Genomic DNA, 27,068 nt, shown 5'->3' with positions numbered 1-27,068 from the left:
TGGAAATCCTCAGTGCAGCTGAAAGACCGAAAAGGTTGCCTTGTAGCTTCTTAACCCGGGTGGTCCGGGTTGCGGGGGCTGCCAGGGACAGCTCTGAGAGAACTCTGAATGAGGTGACCTAGATTTCAGAGCCATTTTTTGCTTTGTGGTCTCCCTGCAAAACTGTTTCCAGGCCTCTCCGGGGAGGGAGCATCCCCACCAAGGCACGTCTTCGGGGCCTTTTCTCTCACAGCCATTTTCCATCCACTGGCTCGCCCACAAGACCCAGATGTCACGTTTCCGTCTCGGCTCCAGGTCTGGGAGAGAAACCCTCAGTAAGGGTGAAGGCCTGATGCGTTACCCAACCAAGGGCTAGCTGCCTAGGAGGGCTTGTCACAGGTCTCCTAGAATTCTCAGGAGAATTCAGACCCGTCTAAATTTCAGACAGGTAGACTTAGGGGATGCGGATGGCGGAGCCTCGCAAAGGCCACTGGGTGGGAACTGCTCGCTTTGGAATAGGCTTGACTCACAAGGGCCCTACACTGGGGACCTGGAGAGCTTCTGCTTTACCGAATCTCTCTCTCACGTCTTCACTCTGCCCCGGGACCTGCTTCCTTCTCTGTGCAGATGTGGGCTCTGGAGGCAGCTGTCCGGCAAGAGTGATGGAACTTCCACCAGTAGCTTTTGTTTCTCAGGCCCCTTTGCTGAGTGAGAAAGGCAGCTGTGGGCAGCCCTCCTGCCTCTTTCCCCTCTCCAGCCCCTCTGTCGCCTTAGCAACAGGCCTGGCTTCCCCCAGATTTAGCCTTCTTACAGTGCCACGCTTGTCCACTTAGCAGTAAACACTTGCCACTCATCGTCCCTTAAGTCCCAGGGTCTCTGCAGATCTCCGGGGGGCGGGGGGGAAGCAGTGGCTTTTTATTCTGTGAATGAATGAGTAATATTAAATGAAATGCTACATAAATAGAGCAATTTTTTCATGGCCAGGCTACATAAGTGCCCTTAATTTATTATCATAAAGAAGTTAGGAATATCCATTTGCTCTTTGGCCAAATGACTAAAAGTGTAGCAAAGAAAAGAAATGATCCTTCTCTCCATGCTAGTCTGTTTGAAGCAGGGTATTTGGTTTGGCCCTTTTCATTTCTTCCATTTTAATCAAGAATATGTCAGAAGGATGAGTGGCCAGAGACAAACAACTTTCTTTCAATACAAAGCAGGATGTTATATCTTCATCTGGCAATCATTGACTTTAATTTAACCCTGGTTTTTGGAAACGCAGGGGAAAAGGGAAGATAGCCTAGAATGGGGAAATGCTTTTTACTAAACCCGGAGACTCTGCACCTGAACCCAGCTCAATGCTCTGGACTCACTCAACTGCCTTCTGCCGCTGGCGTCTGGAAGGAGTACTGAGTTCCTTGGAGTGGACCGCGGCGGCTGGCGGGCGGGAGGCGTTAGCTGTACAGCGAGAGTGCATGAGCTCTCCCGATGGCCGTGAACCAGTCTCCCCCCAACCCCAAACATTTCAGACAGAACAGATGCAGTTAAGCCCAAATTTCCTGGCAAGCCTGAGGGAGGGTTTTTCCAAAAGCATCTCAGACGGCGAAGGCACATGTCTAATCACGAAAGCCAACCTCCGGACACACGCTCTCTGTTTCCCAGCCGGTTGTGTATGGTTTCCTCTACACTTAACACAAACGTGCCAAGGTGTGACATTTACGAACCCCACCAACTGCAAGCTGCGCGCGCCAGCCCAGCCGCCTGCCGGGTGGGAGAGTGATGAATGGGGGCTGTCCTGCCCCGGGGAGGAGGGCTGCTTCCCCTCTGGCATGCCTGCAGCCTTATTTATTACACACCAAAGTATAAAACCTCCCAGCCGGCTGCGGCTCGCATCTCCAGCCCTGGCATTTACCGCAACGCCCCGCCGTCGTCTCCAGGAGGCTCTGGGGCTCTGTTGAGAATCATGCTCCGGAGGCAGCTCGTCTCCTGGCACCTGCTGGCTTTGCTTTTCCTCCCATTTTGCCTCTGTCAAGATGAGTACATGGAGGTGAGCGGAAGACCTAATAAAGTAGTGGCGAGAATAGTGCAAAGCCACCAGCAGACTGGCCGTAGCGGCTCCAGGAGGGAGAAAGTGAGAGAGCGGAGCCATCCTAAAACGGGGACTGTGGATAATAACACTTCTACAGACCTAAAATCCCTGAGACCAGATGGGCTACCGCACCCCGAGGTAGATGACCTAGCCCAGATCACCCCATTCTGGGGCCAGGTACTCGGAATTCTCTTCTAAGGATTACTGTGAAAGCCTAACGAGTTTTGTTCTTTTTTCAGCTGTGATTCATAGGATCGATGCTTTCGAGAAGTTGGCTGTGCTGCTTGTAGGGGTCTTTCTGGGCTGCTCTGGGGTCTTGGGGGGGTGTGGTGGGGGACTGTGCCGGTCTGTGTTAGAAAATCAGCAGAGGATGTGGGAGACGGTGTCCCCCAGGGGAGAGGAGAGCAGAGCGGCCAGCTCCCTGCTGTGCTGTGCTGTGACTTGGTTTCTTTCTTGCGCTCCTGGTGTGGAAACAAATGTTGACCCATGCAGATAGATGGGTCTAAATCATTTGCAGATCCCAAGAGTTGGATTTTCTTAATCCTTCCCAGAAGGGAGAAGCTGCCCTTTGAGTTTTTCACTTCGATGCGTTAGTTTACTGTGACATTTCTTGCCAGGCTTGTTTATTTGTTTTACAGTAATCTAGGTTACCAAGCCTCTATGCTCAGCCTCTGAACCTTAGAGTTAGAACCAAAAAGACTGCATGTGTGTGAAAAGCAAAACTTCGTTGTGTGATTTAAAGTCTGATTAATCACGGAGGACCTGGTTTATTTCCTTGGGTGTGAACTCAGCCCTCAAGAAAACATCTTTAACTCTTTCCGGGGATGACTGGAGTGGGGTCAGGTTTCAGCGTAGTGATTTGCAAATTGGTGACACTCAATTTAATTTAAAACATTAAGAACCAGACAAAACGGATTTTGACTTACCTTCTCGTCATCTGGCATGCTGAAATCAGAGGAGGCGGGAAAGAAGAGTTACTTTGAATTACGGGAGCATTGAACAAAGAGGTTTTACAAGAATCTATTGAGTCTTTGCATTCAGCAGGCCCTGGAAAGCTTCATGCCAGTGAAATCTAAGCCTGTCCTCTCACAGATTGAAAAGTTTGGGGTGGTACTAGCAAAAGGATCATACTGAAACCCAACACAGGATCAGCTGGAGATCCAGGGCTGAGCTGGGATTTCTAACTTGGCTTAGTGCAGTCGCCCAGATTGTTCTGTGAGCCTGTGTGAAGAAAAAATTGTTTCTTGGGGCACGTGGGTGGCTCAGGGGGTTAAGCGTCTGCCTTGGGCTCAGGTCGTGATCCCAGGGTCCTGGTATGGAGACCCACATTGTCACATAGAACTCTCTGCTCAGTGGAGAACCTGCCTCTCCCTCTTCCTCTGCATGCCACTTCCCCTGCTTGTGCTCACACCTGCTCTCTCTCTCTCTCTCTCTGTCAAATAAATACAGAATTTTTTTTTTAAAGACTTTGTGTATTTATTTGACAGAGAGAGAGAGAGACTCTCAGAGAAAGAGGGAACAAAAGCAGAGGGAGTGGGAGAGGGAGAAGCAGGCTTCCAGCTGAGCAGGAAGCCCAATGTGGGACTCCATCCCAGGACCCTTGGATCATGACCTGAGCCGAAGTCAGACACTTAAGGACTAAGCCACCCAGGCACCCCCAAATAAGTAAAAGCTTAAAATAAAAAAGAAAAAGGGGGCGCCTGGATGACTCAGTTGGTTAAGCAACTGCCTTCGGTTCGGGTCATGATCCTGGTGTCCCGGGATTGAGTCCCACATCAAGCTCCGTGCTTCTCCCTCTGACCTCTCCCCTCTCATGCTCTTTCTCTCTCTGTCTCAAATACATAAAATTAAATCTTAAAAAAAAAAAAGAAAAAGAAAAAGTTGTTTCTTTAAGGAGCAACAAAAGAAATAATCTCCAAATACTTATTTTTCAAGGGCCACTTTTAGAGATGGTCCTTTCATCTGACAATCTTTTTTTTTTTTTTTAAAGATTTATTTATTTTCGAGAGAGACAGAGAGAGTGCACAGGAGCAGAGGGGGAGGGAGTCTTCAGCAGAGTGCTGAGTGTGGAATAGAAATGGAGCTCGATCTCCCAACTCTGAGGTCACACCCTGAACTGAAATTAAGAGTTGGAAGCTTAACCAAGCCCACTTCCCAGCACCCCACCCTCCCCCACATTTTATTATTATTATTTTTTTAAGTAATCTCTACACGTACTGTGGGGCTTGAACACACAACCCCAAAATAAGGAGTCACATGCTCCGCTGATTGAGCCAGCCAGGCGTCCCCTCATCTGATAATCTTTTGACTGGAGGGTGACTCATGCTACTTTGTATTTTCTTAGTGGTGAAGATATTTTCGTTTTGGTCCAAGCTTTGACCTGGACTTTCCATTTCAGTGGATAGGATCTCTCTGCTGGGCCCTCCCTGGCCTTCGCAGTATGAGCTCCCAGACATGCAGAAGGCAGATGTAGGCTGTCATTTGTTATTTCTTGGCAACCAATGCTGAGGAGGCCACCGGAATCCAAATGACATTTCTGCTTCACCCCACCTTCCAGGCGTAGGCAGCCAGCATGCTGGAGTCAGATGAGGGGGCAAGAAGTCACTTCCTGGCTTTCTTTACTTGAAGTGGCTGTGGGGGGTCCGGGCGCGAGGGGAGGCTTTCAAACCCTCCCGGGCTTTTAAAGTATTTTCAAACAAACCCCCTTCAGCAGATACCGAGAAGATTTAGAATCACTGATATTCTGGATATCTTCAATACGACTCATCAGCCAATGGGTATGGAAACTCGCGGCATTTCGGATTTTCCGGTGTTCCCCTTTTCCTTGCATTCCTCACCTGTCTTCTTTCAATTCTTCTTTTTTCTCATTTATCGTTTCACCTATAATTTCCTGTGCTTCTACTATGTGCCAAGCTTTATGTTAGGGATAAATAAGCCCAAGCCCATCTCCAGTCAGCTCTGGGGGGCTCTCGTGGGGACAGATGAACAGACAATTGAACACCACGTGATCAACAAAATCTCTACACAAAAGGCAGTTGGGGAGACAGTGCCAGAGCGCTGGTGGTCGCTGCTTTGAACCGCAAAGGTGACCCAAAAAGGATGATTAACCACGCAAGAAATAAAGTTTAAAAATATGTGGGACAGCAAAGAGACAAGAAAGCCCTGGAGGAGTGGGTATAGGTGAAGGCCGTGGGAGGAAGACACAGGATGATCTCAGGACCCGCCTGGAAGATTCTGTTGGCCGGTTATGGAGCTCAGACCTTAGTTTTCCAGCCAAAGTTGTGTTTGTTTGTTTGTTCGCAACAGCGCAGTGAGGTGAGCTGGTGTGTATTCTAGAAAGAGGACTCTGGCCTTGGGGTTCATGGTGGGTAGAGTGGGCAGAGATGGGGGTTGAGCAGACCTGGGCTCTCTTTTCTAGGCAGTTTCATCCTTTTTAATCTCTGGTCCTCCTCCTCTACCTCCTGGATTCCCCCCTCCCCTTCTTCCCGTTTCCCCTCTCCTTTGTCTTCCGTCTCTCTTCAGTTAAAGAAGGAGCTGTGGACCCTCTTTCTGAGAAGTCACTCACTAAGAGCAGACCTCAAACCTCAGTACCTGTCCCATGGCCTCCATCCACCAAATGGATGGGACTTGTCTTAGAGACCCATCCCTCCTCCCACACTGCTCATTCTCCTGTCTTTGGCTTTCAAATTTGACCTGATTATGAGTTGAGGGTTGATAAACTTAAGAGGGTGTCTGTGGTAACTCCCCCGCGTGTGATGACAACCTCTGAATTAAGGCATCCTGTCCAGCTTGTTTTAAGGGGCCCTCCAGAGGCTCACGAGCATTAGTCCATTTGACTGTGTTGTGAAGGACCAGAGGAACATGGGAAATGTTGTAGGACGGCTCTCAGAACATGACCAGCTAGTAGGAATCAGAAGATTCTCCCTGCTGGGGTGGAAGGTCTCTGCTTTCTAAGTGTTCCCAAGTACCTTGGACACCCACCCCAGTGCTAGTTAGCTCTGGTACCAAGGAGCTCTTTCCTGGAGCTAACTTCTCACACTCAGACACTAGACTTCACAAATGAAATCTTTCTAAACTATTATTTAAGGATTTAGAAAAGACCTTTAGTATCTTTGCTTGCTCTTCAAGCTGGCAAGAAATTTCCTAACTGTTTTACCTAGTGCCCTAATTTAGTGGACAAGAAAAATGATGCCTGGGAGCAGGGGGGAGTGACATCACTAAAGTCACACAGAACTGAGATGGGAGTTCTGGTTCCAGAACAGACATGTTCCTAAAATTCTTAGGGTCCCAGGAACTCAATTCTATTCTCCAATGGCTCCCGATTCGGAATTTTCCCTCTTTCTCTCCTAAAGCCCATTATTGGCAGAATCTTAGCTTTCTGAGAGCTTAAAAAACTGTATTTCACATTAGCAAAATCACACCAGGAAACTATGAAATACTTCTCAGATTGCATCCTTGGATTGGAAGGTGGGGCAGTGCTGTGGTGTCTGACTTTCCAAGTGTCTGAAGTCACTTGTCTCCAGCCACTCGCTTTGGCTGATTTTTCTATTCCTCCACCAGTTTTACCAAAGGTTTTTACAGACTCCCACATCTGTCCAGTGAGGGGTCTGGTGGGCAGAGGACTAGACATGAGTTAGCTCCACACTGTGTCCCCTGATCACTTGAGATCCGGCCCTGAGCTGTTGCAAGAGAAAGCTGGGACTACTGATGCTCTGTGTTTTCCCTGAAGAGCTTGGTAGAGGCTTGTAGGGAAAAAGAATGAGGGGGTGAGGAAAAAGTCCACGCCCATTTTTAATTAAACAACAACAACAAAAGTGAAGTCTAAATGTGCAGACTTGACCCACTTTTCTGCTTGGATTTCTAATGATAGAGAAAACCTGAATTTCAGATTCCTTCTTCCTTTCTCCTTATTCTGTCCCCATCCCTCCAACCTTTTTCTCCTTCTCTTTCTTTAGAATCCTTTACAAACAATATGCTGTTTTCAAAAGACCATTGAATTATAACTCAAGTCTAGGAAAGTTTCCATTAGTATTTTATATGATATAATCAAAAGGCAAGCTACCAATTTGGTGCCACTCTAAATTTTATCAGCGAATCTAGCTCTTACACTATATCTGTAGTTCCTCGATGGTAAGCACACATTTTAGAAATTTTTGTTTAGGGGTGCTTGGGTGGCTCAGTCGTTGAGCATCTGCCTTCTGCTCAGGTCATGATCCCAGGGTCCTGGGATTGAGCTCTGTATCAGGCTCCCTGCTCAGTGGGAAGCATGCTTCTCCCTCTCCCACTCCCCCTACTTGTGTTCCCTCTCTCACTGTCTCTCTCTCTCTCTGTCAAATAAATAAATAAATAAAATCTTTTCTTAAAAAAAGAAATTTTTCTTTAAATAGATAGGCAGATACTCATATTTGAGTATACTTAGTATCCATTAAGTACTCGCTGAATATTGGTGTGAACGATGTGATAATCATTTAAAATTTTGAAGTGAAATATGAAACAGAACCTGAGGTTAAATATTTCTCAAAGGGGAGTTAAAGTTGTTTCAAGATGTAGATAGTTAATACTAATTTACTGGGCTAAAGAATACTTTGTTTCTTCCATGTCCTAAGGCAATTGAAGTGTGCTTGGACTGAAAGGGTGGCATTTTGACTCAAAATTTTAAGAACTCTTATCCCTGTATCCTAAATACAGAAATTCTTAATTCTCTTGGAAGTTTACCATTCTTACTTTTTGAGGGTCACCTACTCAAAGAAGCGACAGGGGAGGCTCCTGGCAGCTGGGAAGGAGAGGGCCGGCTCTGAAGAGATTTCCTTCTTGGCCATTACCAGTAGCCTCAGGACAGTACTTTCCAGAAATACTGCCCCATCTCCTGTCAGCACCACACTCCTTCCAAAGAACATGCCCTTCTTCTGACCTTCTGGCTTCCTGGTCCTTTTGGTCAAATGCTCTCTTTAGCCAGCACGCCAGTCAAGTCCACACCAGCTTTTCTGATGCTGTCCTAGGTTGTCTGGAGTTAAACTTGCCCAAAAGACAAGACCAAGAGAAGTTCACAAGTCCTAATGACTCCCCAATACCATTCTCTGAAGCTTCTCTCTGTATCTTTTTAAAGTCTCCACAAACTGGAGGGCTGCCCCCAGACTGCAGCAAGTGTTGCCATGGAGAGTACAGTTTCCGAGGCTACCAAGGCCCCCCGGGGCCCCCCGGACCCCCTGGCATCCCAGGTAAGGATGAGAGAGACACTCTGTTTATTGCCAGTCTAACTGGGCCCTGTGCCAAAACCGGAGCCAGGGCAAATCGAAATCATTTGGGTTCACTTTTGTGTGATCCAAAGGGTATGTGTGGAAAATCCAAAAGGGAGTTCGGGAGGGGACTAGGTTGACAGAGCCAATTAGGTGCAACAATGTACCAGAAGCTCAGTAGTATTTATTATTTATCCCACTCCCAGGATCCCACAGGTGTTAGACATCTTGGGGCACCCGATTCACTGGTGGCAGTGGGGAGGGGGGTCTTAACCAGCATGGAGTACAGAATTATGGACTCTTATTGGACATACGCTCGTTTTGGTGTTTCTTCCACAACGTGCTTCATGCAACACACTCTAACTTTCAGGGAACTTAGGACGTGAAGGTGGGGGAAGAGGAGCGCTTACTGGCCTGGCTATTGCCATCTCCATAGTGACATTCACTGAACCACACAGCCTTCTGTCCGAATTTGTGTCTAGCTAAGTTTTTCTTCCCTTAATCTCAGGGTCTGTCCATGTTCAGCTATCTCCGGTTGACTTTCATGCCTCTCTTGGGCTCATGGGAATATTTTTGGGCTCCCGCACCACTTGGCAGCATGGGAAATGCTGTCGGACTCCACCGAGCCACCCTACCCCACTGAGTGTGCCCCAGGCACGGGAGGTCCTGAAAACTGGCTAATGTCTGGGGTCAGCCACGGAAAGGATAGCCCAGATCCTTTCTGTCTTAGGACTCCCAAATCCCTCTGAGGGTTCATTGTCTTCCTCTTCCCCATGTCAGTTCCTGGGGGCAGGACTTTTTCTTGGGGTTTGACAGCAGTCTACTTTCTCTTCTCTCACCTTCATTGATGTTAACATTTATCATATGAGTTTTAATTTTTAAAAAATATTTTATTTATTCATTCGAGAAAGAAAGAGATCTTGAGAGAGAACAGGGGGGTGATGGAGAAGCAGACTCCCAACTGAGCAGGGAGCCAGATGCAGACTTCAATCCTAGGACCCCGAGATCATGACCTGAGCCAAAGGCAGATGCTTAACTGGCTGAGCCACCCAGGTTCCCCAAGTTTTCATTTTTTAATATAATTTTGAGTGACTTCTTATATGAAACCAAATTTAAAATGAGAAAATATTCTGTTAGACTTTAAACTGTGATTACTGTCTCAGAGTCCATGTCCTTTAACATCAAGGGCATCTGCCCGCAGGTGCAGTGACTGGGGTTAGAGAATATTCAGCCTCTTAATATCTTCTGAGGCTAAACTTTCTTGTGGGTACAGAACAAGCTGGCCTTGGCTAAATGTTCCCAAACAAAATAGCTTTTTTCTTTTTTTTTTTGGCCCATTAACTTGTAAATACAGTTCAAGTTTATTTACCTGGAGGGCTGGCAAGCCTGGTACAATACCTGACCAAAGGTGGCAGGCAAAATAAAGAGCGAAGGGGGGGCGCCTGGGTGGCTCAGTGGGTTAAAGCCTCTGCCTTCGGCTCGGGTCATGATCTCAGGGTCCTGGGATCGAGCTCACGAGTCTGGCTTCTCTGCTCATCGGGGAGCCTGCTTCCCTTCCTTTCTCTGCCTGCCTCTCTGTCTACTTGTGATCTCTCTCTGTCAAATGAATGAATGAAGTCTTTAAAAAAACAACAAAACACATTTGTCTTAACAGCGAAGGGGTGCGAAATTCAGCAAATACAAAATAAAGGAAGAGCTGTAGAAACTGTCTCTTAGTGGCAGAGTGAAGAGTTGAAATCATTATTCAAGCCTTGCTTTCAAAATTATTGTTACAATTTGCATCAATGATTTTACATCTCCTTCCATGATAAAAGTGGTGCCCGTCCTTTATAGAAAAATTCAAAGAGACAGAAAAGTACATAGCATAACACAAAAGCCACTCATGTTTCATCCATTTGGGAAAAAAAAAATACTGGAAATATTTTTACGTCGTGAAAGGTCCCCCAATAATAGGTCTGTGATCAAAGGAGCGAGACCGATACAAAGCGAAGGTCAAGCAAAGCTTTAATTCGAGTCAAGCATCAAGAATCAAACTGACCATTCGGGGCCGCCTCTTACAGAGAGGGCTACCCCTCCCAGCCTCACAGACTAATTTTTATAGAGCAAAGGCCATGTGGCCTTTGAGCCTGGCCACACACAGGTGTCCAATGAGATTGCAACACACAGAGAAAGCTGCATAGTCATGCTAGGTCACGCACGGGTGACCAATCGAATTACAATTCACCCCATAGTAGCTATTTGAACTAGCCTATCACCTTGGTCAGAATTGGCACCCAAAAGGCAGGGCTCACACTCCTTGGTAGCTAGGGAGACAGTATGTGCACCCCACTGATTGGATGTCTCCACCTGGCCTGATTCATCCCTGCAATGGGGCTCTGTTATCAGGGACGGTCGACCATAATCTACTGGTTTCCGGGACTTGCTTTTAAGTAAGTTTCCCTGGAGGGGGGACCGCAGGGTCAGTCTAAGTTTTACTGCATAAACAACAAAATCACTTTAACCGGATGGAATCTCTCTGGATAAATAGGCCCTTACACATAGTATATAAATACTGTTCACACATATTATTGCACTGCCTCTAATGATTCATAACCTTTTAATCTAAAAATATCGTGAACAATATTAATATTAATAAATACTTTTCTTTAGCTTTTTGGGGGGGTGGTATAACATTATTTACTGGGATGTGCCTTTTTTTTTTTTTAATGGAGCTCTTCCAGTATTGTTTGTTTCTAATCTCTGCTATTATAAATAATACTCCGATTATCAGTCCCCCCAGTTTTTCTTTTCTTTTCTTTCTTTTAAAGATTTTATTCATTTATTTAACAGAGAGAGAGAGAGAGAGAGAGAGAGAGAGTGAGAGAGGGAACACAAACAGGGGGAGTAGGAGAGGGAAAAGCAGGCTTCCCACTGAGCTGGGAGCCAGATGCTGACCCTGGGATCTGGACCTGAGCCCAAGGCAGATGCCCAATGACTGAACTGCCCCAATCCTCAAAATTTTTCATCCAACTCTTGCTCTATGGGGAAAACAGTCTTTGGAGACTTGAATGGCTAAGGCTGTCTTCAGTGTCCCTAGTAAGAGAGCTCATTTGGTGCTGCCCCCTTGGCTGTGTTCAGGACTGTTTCAAGTGGTCTTCTTTTGCAATTGAGGGTGAGCATTTTTGAAGAAAGGGTCTGTATATTTGTATAACAGTAGGTGGTCAGTGTGAGTGATGGGGGCTTTCCCCAGTGATGCCTTCTGCTTGTAATTTAAGGAAACCACGGGAACAATGGCAATAATGGAGCCACTGGCCATGAAGGGGCCAAAGGTGAGAAAGGAGACAAAGGTGACCTTGGGCCACGAGGTGAAAGAGGGCAGCATGGCCCCAAGGGAGAAAAGGGCTACCCGGGGGTTCCTCCAGAACTGCAGGTAAGTCACCTTGGGCAGATCTCCATTGGACTTCTAAACTGCCTGCACCCTCGCAGTGCAGGAGGCAGAAGGTCCTAGAGCTTCTTCACGCTCTCTCTGTTGGCTCCTGGCCCGCATGGCCGCATGGCTGGCTTGACTCACTCCCGCTGCGGGATGTTCACAGATGGCCCACACTGTTGTTCAAAGAACATTTTGAAATCGTTCTTAAGAAGTTGAAATTCAACTCCCTTCTTAGACCAAATACACCGCAGCCCTGGGTATCTGCTAATGTTCCATTTTCCTTATCAGAAGGGATGTTAAATAAAAAGGTTTCTGGCAACTCAAATGTAAAAATGGCATGTGTCTACCTCGAATATTTTATGTATTCATTGTGTTACATTTACCAATTTAAATCACATATATGGATATGAATATATAAGTATCATTCTCTATCAACTCAAGATTTTGTGGCACAGATTTCATTTAAATTTTTCTCCATGTCTTCTTTATCACTAGAGATGTTTTATTTTTGGGTCACCCATCCTAGTTTAGATTAGACCAGACTATATTTATTTCAGTTTGACGTGTTTTGAATCTATTTATGAGGCTCTAATTGAATATTTTAGCCTAAGCTTACATGCTCATTTGTTTACTGTTTATGTCTCCTTTAAGAGATGTTCAAAATTCTTGTTGCCAATAACATCTAAAACTGGAAAATGCAAGGTTAGGGCACCATGAAAATTACTAAGTCTTGGTTATCTCTTTATTTTCTGGCTGATGTTTTTAAAAATTGATTTTTTCAAGGGATTCCTATCGCCATTGAAAGCTAGTATTTATGTTAGCATAAAGGTTGTTAAGTGTAATATCTGTTGTTGACCCTCCTGATCCTGTGGCTGACGGGGAGCTGTGGCTCAGCGCCCCTGCCCAGCATCATAAGAGAGGATCTATTGCGTATTGATAGCCCAGGAAAAGATCCAAATTTAAAATCTGAAGTGTGGTTTCTACTGAATGCGGATTGCTATGGCAGCATCTAAAGTTGAAATATTATTAAGTCGAACCATCGGCAGCTGGGGGCCGTGTGTAAATGAGAGAATGTACCACAGCAGGAGAGACCTTTCAAGAACCAGAATACAGAGACTCTTGTCTGAAAGAGCGACTGGGGGAGAACTTTGTTTTTTATTTGGGCGTATCTGGTGGTTGGTTGACCTTGTATAAATTCCATCATTTTTCTGGGCCTTGATTTTTTAAAGTTATAACTTAAGAGGTCTTTTGTGTTTCTCTAACTGCTTTTGAGGTTTTGTCACTTGTAAATGAATGTTGTTTAATAATCGTAGCAACCTGGCATCAATGGGCCATCAATAATTTACAAAGAAAAGAAGACAGATGCTGCCTAGCCAGGTGAAAGGTGTCTGATGAGAAGGGGGATAAACATTCCCAAAGCTAGAAACTCTAACTCTAAACCTGCGATGGTTGTACAAGGCCCAGGGGCCCTTGTAGCCAGTCTGATGGAGTGCACCCTGGGCAATGATTAAATTGCTCCATCAATTATTACCCAACAACCACAATGTTGGCAGAACTGCATTCACACAGTTTTATTTTTTATTTTTATCATTTTATTTCTTTGTAAGATTTTATTTATTTGAGAGAGACAGAGAGAGAGAGCATGGGCTGAGAGAAGGAGAAGCAGATTCCCCACTGAGCAGGGACCCTGACAAAGGGCTGGATCCCAGCACCCCGGGATCATGACCGGAGCTGAAGGCAGATGCTTCACCAACTGAGCCACCCAGGCGCCCCCTACATTCACATGTTTTAAAGGCGGCATTACAGAGGAGAGATGACTGGCCTCACGCAGCCTGTAAAGAAGGGTGATTCCAGGACCCTTTATTCCCATTTTCAAAATCCCTCCTCTGCTGTGTCATCCATCCCTTACTTTCCCCTTCCTTCGGCATCCACAGCCTTCACGCTGTCTTTCTCACTGTCCAAATCCTTGCCGTGTTAATTTTCCTCAGTCTGCTTTCCCCTGAGTCTTCCAAACTTCCAATTATTCCCTCTCTCACACTCTCCTCTAAGCCCTTCCTTTAAACTCCCATTCATTGAAGACAGGTAATCCCAGCAAACTAAAGAATTTATTGATTTAACTCACACTCACTTACAACGACTCATGTTGATGGGGGACTGGCATTTATTTTCAAATGTGACTGTCTAAGAGTGGTACAGTTCCAGTGTGAGGGTTTTCCCCACACCACCAAGCATTGGTCCAACATCAGCTAAGTGTCCTTACAACTCAACGCAATTCTGACACTACTTACTTGGAAAACGCCTCAGATTCCAAAGTTAAAGGCTCAACCCTACAAGACCGCCACCCCCAACTTGAGACTCTAAGTCTGTGCTTCCGACATTCTGGCTATGAAGGGGAGGCCACGAACCCTCCTGGAGTTCAAGTAATTTGCTAGCAGGAACTCAGAGAAACATGTTATTTATTCAATCCCTGGTTTGTCGTAAAAGGGTGTAATTCAGGAACAGATGGAAAAGATGCATAGGGCAAGGTTTGGGGAAAAGGGTGCCGAGGTGCCATACCCTCTCAGAGACCAAGTATCACTCTCCAGCACTTCCCATGTTCAACAATCTAGATGCTCTCTGAGCCCCTGCCTTTTAAGTTTTTATGGAGGCTTCATTGTATAGGCAGGATTGATTAAATCACAGGCCATTGGTAATTGAATTCAACCTCCTGCCCCTCTACCCTTCCTGGATGTAAGGTGGGACCGATCACTCATCTCTAACCACATGGTTGGCTCCAATGGCAAATAGGCCCCATCTTTAGGTTACCTAGGAGCTTTCCAAAAGTTATCTCATTAACATAACAAAAGACCCCTTGATCTCTCTAAACACTTAAGATTTTCAATGGTTTTGGGCACTATGCCAAAGGCTGGGACAAAGACTAAATGTATATTTATTATACATCATAATATCACAGTTCTTTTGGAGAAATAAATTACACAGAGTGAATAAAATTAAAAGGTTATTTTTGCTGCAGGCCTTCTCAGATCCTTTAATATGCTAATGTACATTTAATAGCTATTAGTCAATTTCATCTATATTTTCCCCACAATAGTATTTTAATATTTCAAAAAAAACCTTTTGAAGTCTAATGTTCCATGAAACACAAGGTCAGAACTGCTGACATATACTATCATTTAATGGCTTCATAGCATAAAAAACATTAAAAATTACCATGATTTAATTTTTTTCTGTTTATTTCCAATCTAGCTGTTACAAATAATGTCGAACAAAACTTACTTTTGTGAAAACCTCATTCCTTGAAGATAAATTTCCTGTTAATTAACGTTCCTTAGATCGCATTCATGGCTTCTCTGGCGACCCACTTCAGCAACCAGAATAGCGGGATCATCTTCAGCAGCGTGGAGACCAACATCGGAAACTTCTTTGATGTCATGACTGGTAGATTTGGGGCCCCGGTATCAGGTGAGAAGTAAAAACAAATGAATGACTGAACTAATCAGCTCGCAATCTAGAAGGAAGGACGGAAGGAAGGTAGGCAAAAGGTGAGAGCGTGAGGGAGGAAGGTAAATGATGAAGGAAGAGGACACAAAGAACGGAAGACACTACGAGAGTTGAGAATTCTTTCCGATTCCGGTTCAAAGTGATCGCCTCACTTTTTGTACTTTATCTAGTACAGAAATTCTTACAGATTTCTGTTGGATTTCAAAGTAAATGAATTCGAATTCAAAAAGGTGAATACACTTTTATCTTTTAAACAATATTTTATTTATTTATATGAGAGACAGAGAGAGAGAGAGAGAGAGAGAGAGAGAGAGAGAGATTGCGCGCGCTCAAGAGCGGGGAGGAGAGGGAGAAGCAGATTCCCCGCTGAGCAGGGAGCCTGCCCCGGGCTCAATCCCAGGACCCTGGGATCATGACCTGAGCCCAAGGCAGACACTTAACTGACTGAGCCACCCAGGCGCCCAAGTGAACCAGTGGTGTCCTAAGGTGCAGGGGAGGGGGCGGAGGGTGCTTGTGAGTGGTCAACCCCAGAGGAGAGGAGTGTTTTATCATGGACAGGGTTTCCAATTGCTGCACTATGATGACAATAAAAACCTAGTGACCTTTTCACTGGTCTTAATATAGTTCAAAAATATCCCATAAACAACGTGCTGGCTTATTGCCTGATTTCCTAACACAAGTCACACTGTTCTCAGTGCCACCCCACCTTAGTACAGCAAGAAGAAGGAAAAACCATGTTTAAATTTGTATTTAAAAATATAATTAAAGAGTGTCTGGGTGGCTCAGTGGGTTAAGCCTCTGCCTTCAGCTCAGGTCATGATCTCAGGGTCCTGGGATCAAGCCCCACATCTGGCTCTCTGCTCAGTGGGGAGCCTGCTTCCTCCTCTCTCTCTGCCTGCCTCTCTGCCTACTTGTGATCTCTGTCAAATAAATAAATAAAATCTTTAAGAAAATAAAAAAAATATATATATATAATTAAAAAAACTTTTCGGGGCAAAAAGAAGGCTTACAGCCACCTAGTCAAAGGACAGCAGGAAAAGCCTACCCAGAATGATCAGCTTGTGGTGGCTGAAAGTAAGGAAGCTGTAGGCATTGAATGATGACTCCCAAATTGGCCCAAGACCTAAAATCCCCAGGAGCTGCGAATGGTACCTTATATGGCAAAATAAGGGATTTCATAAGACTGATTAAATTCAGGATCTTGAGATGGGGAGCTTATTTTGGATTATGTAGGTGGGCCCAAGGTAATCACACTGTCTTTGAGAGCCAAGGAGGTCAGAATCTGCCAGGAAGTGATGTGACCATTGAAATAGAGACTGGCATGACAGGGCTGATGGAGAGGGAATGTCGACAGCCTCTCAAAATTGCAGATGGTAACATGGGAAGGGCTCCAAAAATGTTTTGTTGGGTTTGTGTTTAAGTTTTCTTTGTCTTCTGTAGCTATTATTTTCTCTAATCTCTTGCTGTTTTTTTAATTTTAATTTCCATTTCACATTGTTTGCTTTCTCCATCCCAAAGTGGAGTCGCTCTGGCTAAATAGGTCCTTACATGCTGCATGTCCTTAATTACCTATGCTGAGGATGAATTTTCCTTTTTGCTTCTTCCAATTTCTTCTGTCTTATTTCTGTGTTGTTTCTTTACTTTTCCCATGCCTTACCTTACTTATTAGTCCCAGTTTTTAGTTCCTTCTCTTATCTGAACATTTCTGCTAGGAGTTCCTGCTTTTTGTTTAATAATATTCTTTCATAGAAGGATTTGCTTTATTAACATTATCTTAAACTCAGGATGTCTACATTCAGATTTAGTTATAGTTTTCATCTACTACCTGACAACATTGCTTCTTGGTGAGTATTCTTCCTCTATGGGTAGTTTCTGCTCGCTCTTCTTTTCTACTTTCTAAAACTGACTGGCGGTTGAAAGAGTTGGGTTTCCTTAGGCCAGCCACAGATAGTAGTTTCTTGGGGGGAGGAGGGATGACAGGGGGGACTTCAGCATACTTCTGGCTTCTACCTCCATGGCTCCCTCTCCAGCTACCAGGAGACTCACTCTGGTCCTTCTCAAGTGTGGCCCTTCTGTGTGTTTTCTCTGTCCCTCTGCAGACTGCCCTGGGTCTGGGAAGACTTCTGAGACAAGCCTGGCACTTAAACTTCTCTTGCCCTGTTTTTGGTGATAGTTTTGGAAATCTGCCATTTTAGGACCACTCACCTCACTTTTTGTACTTTATCTAGCAACCTTCCCCCAAAATATCACTTGGACTTCATCTCAGCCCCACTCATAAGAGCTTCTTTTCAGCATGTGGCCTTTCTCCATCAGGGAGTGTCTTTTTTCCAGTACTGTGAGATCAGCCACAGCGTGGCCTCCTCAAAACTCCCTGCCCAGCCTCCATGTTGCTTCCCTGAGACTCTCTGTCTGCTGTCTGTTGCATCTGACAGACAAGTATTTTAAGTTTATTGACTTTTATGTCTCCTAATCTTCTGAAAAATAGATTCCATCTGGTGTTTGTGTTCAATGCTCCTTATTTCCCTATGTGGTATCCAGAAGGAGAGGAGGAAAATTCTGATGGATGCAGTCGCCATGTTAAATTTGACACAAGTGTTTTTAACGCCTTGATTGAGGTTTCCACCCAGCTAAACTCAGAAGTCAACGGGTATATGAAATGACCCAAGTGATCTTTCATCATACTTTAAACAGCTTCAAACCTTTTTATGTGACTTTCTGCTCTGGAGGTTGACAATTTTCCTATAATTATTTTGTTACACACCTCTGGGCTGCAGTTTACGTAAGCATCTAGAGAAGCCCAACGGTTCCATTGTTTTCAAGGGCTTTATTTATTTTCTATTTATTTATTATTATTTTATATATTATTATATATTACATAATATATAATAATATTAATAATATAACATATAATATTATTAATAATATATTATTATATTATTATTTATTTATTTATTTTCAAGGGCTTCCATTGTTTTCAAGGGCTTTCAAGAAGCTCAAAGATTTAGTAGTTGTTTAGAACTCTCTTGAATCATCACTTGGTAACAACCATCATTTGTCTCCCCCTTTAACAACAGATAACAAATTGAGCATTTTCTGCTTTTCAGCTTTGGGAGGGATGAGACATAGAATTACTGCAATTACAGCAACACAAAGACCTAAAAACTAGAGCAGAAGTGGGTTACCTCTGCTTTCAGTAGCTTCCCTAGAAGAAAGCCATAGGTGGGTAAGATACATACTCACTTTTGTATTTCCACATGTAGACATTTTCGTTTTTTCCCCATCTGGTCTCTTAGTCAGTTCTAACAGGCTTCTGCAATCTACTTTGTATAGTAGCCATCATTGTTTCAAGAAAAATAACATCTTTTCCTGTCGTTTCATTCCAGCTTTATCTTCCTGAGGCATTGAAGATTGTCACCCATGTCTATGTATGTGTGTGTCTAATACACTTTGTAAAATGGAAAAATCTAAACACACGTAAACTATTTTCGTAGAGTCCTGTAATTTCGATCTGCCTTTACTTTGCATCTGTGAACTAATCTCCAGCCTTATGAATGGGTATGACTGATTTTTTACACCAGTTCCTTTATTCCCAGGATATTGAACATGCAAGCCTGGCCCTAAATGAGGCATGATCACACTTTTTCACTTGGTTCAACTTGACTCAGAAGCAGGTGTCAACATGGTACCCTCACAGCTTCTATCTTACTTGATTGCACCTTTGAAAAAGAACATAGAACTGTGTCATGCTATCTTTTTTTTAAAAGACATTTCTGGGTTTTCCCCTTACAAGGCCTGCTGCTATGGTCTGAATGAGTCCCTCTAAAATTCATACATTGAAAACCTAAGGCCCAAGTTAATGGTATTAAGAGGTATGGCCTTTGAGGGGTGATAACCTCATGATGGCAGAATTCTAATGAATGGGATTGGTCCTCTCATGAAAGAGGCCCCACTGAGTCCCCTAATCCCTTCTGCCACATGGGGATACAATCAGAAGTCTGTGACCTGGAGGAAACCTTTCACCAGACTGTGTTGACACCCTGCTCTTGGACTTCCAGCCTCTAGAACTGCAAGAAAGACCTTGCTGTAAACTTAAATGCACAAAGACAAGGTCACTAATTTGAAAATGTAGTTTGGAAAATCCATAAGAGCTTGATGATATATATTCATTCATCTTTCCAAAATGCACTCTCAACTCCCACCTCGTTTGGAGTTGGGAAGATTTTCCCTTTTGCTCATCTCTGTGCTTTTGGATTCATTCTAACCTTTTACAGTGTATCAGTTCCTATTAAGTTCCTTTCTGTTGGGTGGCCTAGAGTCTTACAAGAAAACACATCTTTTAAAATACATTGATCCTTTACAAATGAGAAGGATCCTTATTTTTAGTAGCAAGATCATGCTGCTGAGTCATCATGGAGTCTTTTTCTTTATGGTACATAATTTCTTCTACTTACAATGAATAACATGATAAGTTTCTAAAACTATTTGTTCAGAACTGATCAACATTTTTCTGCTAAAATTACTTCTTAGCTCTGGCTAACATCTCTGGGCTGAGTGTACCCACCCACTGTAATGCTATTCACGTGGCTTGTTTTGTTAGGCCGAAGAGGCCATGAGTTCATCCATGCAGGCTCTGTACCTTGTCCAAAGAGTCCTAGTGGTAGTTAACTGATACCTAGGAATAGTGTGTACCTCATCATAAGTGCTTATTAGGGATACACGGTACACACACTGAGAAATTTATTTAATTTAAAGTAGGAGCTGAGAGCAGATAAAGGAACAGTCCTGCAAATAAAGGCCAGGAAGAGCCTACATGCCATATAGGATATAGCATATGCATATAAACAAATCCGTAGGATATAAACAAAAAAATGTGAAGTCATACAGTGTATCTCCCAGTCCTCAATGTACAATATGTTAATATAAATGCAGATAAATACCTGCCTTTTTCAGGTGTGTATTTCTTCACCTTCAGCATGATGAAGCACGAGGATGTTGAAGAAGTGTATGTGTACCTCATGCACAATGGCAATACAGTGTTCAGCATGTACAGGTGGGTGGTCTTCTCTATCACAAGGGTCAGCCATGCCGCCATTGCTTGCTCAAAGGATGGCAAACACCATAGAGTGTAGAAGAATCAGGAGCCCCTGACTTGTCATCACTGAGAGCTCCCATATACCAATATGTGGCCAGATTATAATTACTATTTGGGAAGAAATAAATCTGATGAACTTGAGAATAAGCAGGTTGATGAGAGGCCTTGAGCTGATTGATTACTACCAACACTCCCCATAATTAATCATTTATATATTTTTAAAACATCTTACTTATTTGTTGGAGAGAGAGAGAGTGTGAGCGCACATGTGCTTGTGAGGGCAGGAGGGGAAGGGCAGAGGGAAAGGAAAGGACAGTCTTTCCTTTCATAAAGATTTTATTTATTTATTTGACAGAGAGCAAGAGAGAAAACAAGCAGGGGGAGCATCAGGCTGTAGGTTCCCCGCTGAGCAGAGAACCCAATGCAGGGTTCGATCCCAGGATCCTGAGATTATGACCTGAGTTGAAGGCAGATGCTTAACCTAGTGAGCCACCAGTGAGCCACCCAGGCGCCTCTATTTGTGTTCTTTTCCTAACTTATAAATTCTTTTCTTCTTTCTCAGGCTTTTCTTCTATTTTCTTACTTTCCCACCCCCTTTGCCAGAGTTTACCCCTATTGAGGATCTTCTCTACTATCTTCCTCAGCTGGCAGGTAGAGAATTGGGAATGGGCCTTGGTCTTTAGGCTTTTCTGCTGCTCTGATATTTATCCTATCAACCTGTCCCTAGAGCTTCTTCTAAAAAAAAAAAAAAAAATTACTTTAGGGTCCTTGAATGGCTCAGTTGGTTGAGTGACCAACTCTTGGTTTCGGCTCAGGTCATGATCTCATGGGTGGTGAGATGGAGCCCTGCATGGGGCTCCCTACTCTCGGGGAGTCTGCTTAGAGGATTCTCTCAGCCCCTCCCCCAACCTGCTCTCATGTGTGCACAGGTGTGTGCCCCCTCCAAATAAGTAAGTAAGTAAGTAAATAAATAAATAAATATCTTTTAAAAATTATCTTAAAAAGAAATATTACAACTTGTTTTGATGTAAGCTTAAGATGTGGGAAAGAGGCAGAGAGCCAACATCTTTCCCATAACTAAATGGGTGGTTTGATATTTATGAACAATTCTGTGGCTGCTATCTTATCTTTTGATGACTTGGGAGGATTGCCATTTCTTCTGGAGTCTGGTCTCCAGTGGGGGGATGTATTTGGAAAAACCAAAAAAGAAAAGGATAAGTAGGTGGAATTGCTGCAAAAAAGAGACTCAAGGGACGCCTGAATGGCTCACTGGATTAAGCGGCGGCTGCCTTTGGCTCAGATCATGATCCTAGGGTCTTGGGATGGAGCTCTGCATTGGGCTTTCCGCTTGCTGGGGAGTCTGCTTCTCCCTCTCCCTCTGCCTCTCCCCACTGCTTGTGCTCTCTCATAAATCAATAAATAAAATCCTTAAAAAATAAAAAAAAAAGACTCAATATGGCAGCTCAAACACTGCAGAGCTCTATGTTGCTTGACCAGCTCCAGGATGGGGAAGGATGGGGACGAGAGGGTAGAGGAGGGACTGGGGGGATGTGCTGTTGGGAGGGAGGTGCTCCATATGGGTTTTGAGAGATGCAGACTGGTGAAAGCAGTTCTGCCACCTGTAAAAATGACTTGCAAATTCTCCCTGGTCATTGTGATTGCCATAGTCAGAAGGCAAAAAGAGAAACAGGTTTGTGAACATGTTTATGTGTCATCTCACATTCTATTCAGAGAACACAGTTACGTTGTTGTCCAGCCCTAACTCCCCTCAGCCTATGCAGGGGCAGCTAGGAATGTAGAGCTGCTCCTCTGGAAGAAGGGAGATGGAGTCTGGTAAACAGCCAGGCTTCTCTGGCTACCAAGTATCTGTTGAATTCTTCTTCCTACATTTAGAAGATAAATCTCCCCATCTCCACCCCCATGGAAGACCGCCTAAACTACAGTTCATGCATCCAGCTCAAAGCCCCAAGTCTTAGGAATGAGCAATCCTTTTTATCAAGTCAACCTTTCAGCTGTTTTTCTCTTTGGCCCCTGATTCTGTCCTCTGGGAGGACCTTCCTTGTTTGTCTCCATCCAAAAGGCGAGTAGGTGTTCCCTGGGGTCTTGCACTGCCCACTTCTTGCTGGTGCAAATTAGAAGACTAAGAGTATTTAGTCAAAGACCTCAAGTCCCTCATGAACCAGGTTTGGATTTCTGGGTAATACCATTTCCTCAGAAACTTATCAGGCTTTTGTTCCATTTGCTGCCAGTCAGTGACATGTGTTAGCAAACCACATCCACCATTCTTTTCTTGACATCTTGTTTTTCAGCCTGTTTTTCCTTGATTTCTTGTCTTCATCCCCTTCTGTCTTAACTAGTGGTGGTTACCACAAGATCTTCTAAAACAACAGATTTAAGTAGAAAGGCAATATTTGTAATCTGTCAGGTTATGTCATAGGCCATGTCTATTAGATCAGATGAGAAGTCTTAATAAGACAACATCAACTTTATATCTGATGTCTCTGGTTGGCTTTTCCAACCCTGTTAGACCTCAACTTTCTAGACCCTCCCTTTCTTCTTCCTGTCCTTCAGACATACCAATTTTTGTCTGAACTCATCTTTTGCAGAAACATATTACTAAAAGCAGTATTTTGGCTTTTCCAGTCACTTCCTTGCTTAGGTTATAGGCTTGGTGGACATAAGGTCTGCTTTCTGTTATCAGATGTTTTCCTTAATGTTTTGCCACAGCACAACATGGATCTCCAGCTTTCAAGCCCACAATCTTTGTCTCCTCAGTACTTTCTGCCTAATCCTGAGCCAATGCAACATGTTTTAGTTTGCGTTATGAAATCCCAAAGAAGTTAGGGTAAACTAAACTGCTATACCATTAGCCTAATGGCTTAAATGTAATGGAAATCCCTTTTCTTCTCATGGGACAGTCCAGAGTGGTTGTTCCAGGTTGGGACAAGTGAGAGAGATCTTCCCACTACACAGTTTTCAAGAACTCAGGCTACAACACTTGGCTTCCAGGTCATTCTGGTCATCATCATTACCATTCCACATGGTCATAATGAGGAAGAAGCAAGAAGAGGGGTTTGGGAGAGTTGTGTTGTCCAATTCTAGAAATGGTACATGTCTGTTCACATGCCATTTGGAGAACTTAATCCTAGAACTCTAAGTGCATGAGAGCCTGGAGAAGAAGGGGAAGACATATTTTGGTAAAGAGGCGATTTTCCATTGCAAAGGCTAAGTAGTTGGTGCCTTTTTTTCTTTACAGCTATGAAACAAAGGGGAAGTCAGATACATCCAGCAACCATGCAGTACTGAAGCTGGCTAAAGGGGATGAGGTTTGGCTGAGAATGGGCAATGGCGCTCTTCATGGGGACCACCAGCGCTTCTCTACCTTTGCAGGCTTCCTCCTCTTTGAAACCAAGTGAATATATGACTAGACCAGCTCTACTTTTGGGAAGACTTATGGCTGAGCTGGTATTGTTGTGATCTGAGGGATATTAGGGTTAAGGGTTCTACTCGGGAGCTCAGAAGAAGAATCCACAAAACAGTCTTCTCAAGTGACCTTGACTAATATACTTGGCATGTTTACTCTTCCCCAGGCACCTAAAGAAGAATTCCTTCTTGATACAGGCTAGAAATAATTGTTCCATCAAAGAAGTCCTTTGCAAAGAATTTGGCTGCTCTGTTTTTAATTTAATAGCAACTTCCAGGAATTCCTGAGGTTTGGGGCTCATCATTCTTTATAACATTTCAGAGACAAGGGTGCAGTGACTAGGGTGGGGCCGGGCAGGGCAGAAAAAAGGCACTTGCGAGGACCAGGTTACCAGAAACATTTGTGAAGCCTAGACTGGGAAGTAACACTTTGATCCAGTGGGTCAATATTTATGAATAAATATAGATAATTTTAGTAATTCCAGATAGCTTTTAGATAAAGAAAGTATTCACAATGCCCATAAATAATGTACTCCTGCTGTAATTAAATCTTGACTTGTAATGTCTTATGTTTTTGGATATGGAATTTTCTCATGATACAAAATTGGGTTTATCAGATATGATTTATCATATTGGCTTTTTCCCATTGGGTTTCTTGTGTTACAATAGATCTTTGTTGACCCTGGCCTGGAGAACCAGCTGAGGTGAGCTTATGTCCATATACACAGTATACACAATGTCCTTATTCTCTTATTCTCTCTCAGTTTAGAAGTTACCCCAATAAACTTCACTGACATGTCATTTGAGGAGCTGTAAACTCAGTTATATACAAACTAATGGATAAAAAATATAAGGGCATTCCATTTAGAAGACATAAAATAAAATCTCTTAACGTTTTTAAAGATAAAAATTGATATGCTTTTTTTGATCACCATATTTAGGCAATACTTACAATGGAGCTGTGCTCCTTTACTTTTGCCTGTCCTTCCCCAAAAAGGGACAAGTTCAGGAGATAGTACCCCAAATTTGTTTATTTTAAGCGAGGAAATCATCATTGGAGTATGTGTTTATCCTGATGTTGAATCATATTTAAAATGCACTAGAGAGATACCTATCTGAAACATATCATTTAATGAATTCCCTTAGAAAGCAATTATCCATTATTTTATTTTCAGTTACAATTTCAATTTCCACAAAGGCTTTTAAACTATGGATTTAATTGTATTGATTACCCCCTATAGCTAGAAGCAGAAGAAATTAATTAGGGCTACCCTATTAGCTAACTTAGTGTGCTCCATGTTCAGTTCTGTCTTTGACCCATTCTTTTGATCTATAAATATTTTTAAACTCTTCCTGACCAACACAAACAATTCTATTTTAAAGTGAATGGATATTAGCCAAAATGTGCTTGACTGGTTGGTAATGTTTTTGTGATTTTGTATACGTCTCCAGTTGCTTCTGGGCTGTGTGGTCATGGGTGTTGAGGTTTACTATTTCCAAACATCATAAATACCTTGTATTGCCAGTAGACAATTGAATGTTGCATGTTGCCCAAAGGGATTCTATGTTTAAAGAACACACATTATTAATAAGAGTACCTTAGAAGAAGACATTGGCTTAGCTTTAGATAAAACTGAGATGAGAAAAATGTAAAAGCATCGTATGGAAATAAACATACTTTTGTTAAATGTATTGTTTTATAATGTTCTTAATAAAGTTGAATAGTCATACGTTATAAGTCACCACAGTGAGTTTCATCCGGATTCCACATTGAGCCCTGGGCCCAACTCAAGGCTTGACATGGGGCTTGATCCCAAGACTCATGGGATCATGACCTGAGCCCAAACCAAGAGTCGGATGTTCAACCAATTGAGTCACCCAGGTTTCCCTCTCTGCCCATTTTTAGTTGGATTATTTGGTTATTTTTGGTGTTCAGTTGTGTAAGTTCTTCATATGTTTTGGATATTAACCCCTTATTGGATATATCATTTTCAAACATCTCTTCCCCTTCAGGCTGCCTTTTTGGTTTGTTGATGGTTTCTTTCACTGTGTGAAAATAGTGACATTTTACTAGCATTTCACTAGCTCTTTGGTTATTCTGAAATACTGTTTATATGGAAGACAAGATAGATGCTTAATCTTTTTTTTACTTTTATTTATCAATTTTTATAATAATGAGTTAGTGTTCTAGAAATCTTCAAAGTGATTAATAAGATCTCTTAAAAAGCATTATTAACTTATGATTTTTCATATATTTAATATGTTTCAATCCACCAGAGTCATTATTATAATTGGGCCCCATCTTAATCATCAGTGGGAGACCCTACAAGTAAGTACCTCTATACTTTTGACCCAGAATCAGGCTGGTATAAATCTCTCAGCAGGACAGAGGCAAGTGGAAACTATGGAGATCGATGTCCCAACCAGACTTTCATGCTTTGACCTCTGGTGGGACTCCAGTGGCCTGAATTTAGCAGCATCAGGCAATTATGTAAGCTATTTGATTAAAGCCAAGAATCTGACTGATCTAAGAGAAAGGGGTAGAAACGGGGAGACGAGTTAGGATAAGACGGAGTACAAAAGCAAGTTCAGAAGAGTGATTGCAATGTAACATAATTTATGTAAATTTAAACTACAGAATATGATATATGTATACAAAATACAGTATACAAATAGTATAGTTACAGCATCAATAGATATAATAGACTGTGGACCATATATAAAAATCATGGGAGTGCGTGGGTGTGTTGGTGGAGTGAGCACCAGCAAAGAAATGTAAATTTGGGTAGGAGGGAAGGGTAAAGGAGACTTTAGCTATGGAAGATGTTAAAAAGCAGCTGGCCTGTGATCTATATACTCCCTTTAGTGCATGGATGACTTGAGGAATAAAGAAAAAGGCAGGTGACTCTCCTTGTCAGTTGTACCTTCTGTACCTATTTACCTTGGGTAAATAGATGAATAATATCTGCTAGAAGGAAGAGGACTCATCTATTTGATGCATTTAACAGATAGCCCTTTACTTATGCTAATTAAACCCCAAAGCTAAGAAGCATGGTTCCAGAGCTAAGTAACTGCCTGGGATGTAAAATGAAGTCTGTTAGGTACCTGAGAAACTCATTAGAGACCTAAACTATAGTTATGGGTCAGACGGTATATTATTTTGCTAGGGCTATAACAAAACATCCTGACTGCCCCCATCCCCAACTCTCTTAATAGTTGTATTAGTCTGCTCAGGCTTCCATAATAAGGTACTACAGGCCGGACAGCTTAAACAACAGAAAGCCATTTTCTCTCAGTTCTAGAGGCTAAAGGTACAAAATCAAGGTATCTGAAAGTTTGGTTTCA

General features: G+C 43.2%; 1 protein-coding gene across 2 annotated transcripts; it reads left to right on the top strand.

Annotated features, from left to right (window-relative positions):
* The first annotated feature begins 1,828 nt into the window (after positions 1-1,828).
* Positions 1,829-25,457, top strand: C1QTNF3 (C1q and TNF related 3). Of its 2 annotated transcripts, none has more exons than XM_059173754.1 (6): positions 1,829-2,239; positions 8,169-8,280; positions 11,553-11,707; positions 15,040-15,169; positions 20,159-20,258; positions 23,557-25,457. In XM_059173754.1, exons 1-6 carry the CDS (start codon positions 1,937-1,939, stop codon positions 23,714-23,716), a joined length of 960 nt encoding a protein of 319 aa, XP_059029737.1. In that variant the 5' UTR covers positions 1,829-1,936; the 3' UTR covers positions 23,717-25,457. The 2 variants fall into 2 exon arrangements, with proteins under 2 accessions (XP_059029737.1, XP_059029738.1); XM_059173755.1 differs by having other exon boundaries at positions 1,832-2,020.
* Positions 25,458-27,068: the final 1,611 nt, after the last annotated feature.

This window comes from Mustela lutreola, chromosome 5, assembly GCF_030435805.1.
Source record: "Mustela lutreola isolate mMusLut2 chromosome 5, mMusLut2.pri, whole genome shotgun sequence".
NCBI classification, from domain to species: Eukaryota; Metazoa; Chordata; class Mammalia; order Carnivora; family Mustelidae; genus Mustela; species Mustela lutreola.
This window is presented reverse-complemented; position numbering and strand designations above follow the sequence as displayed.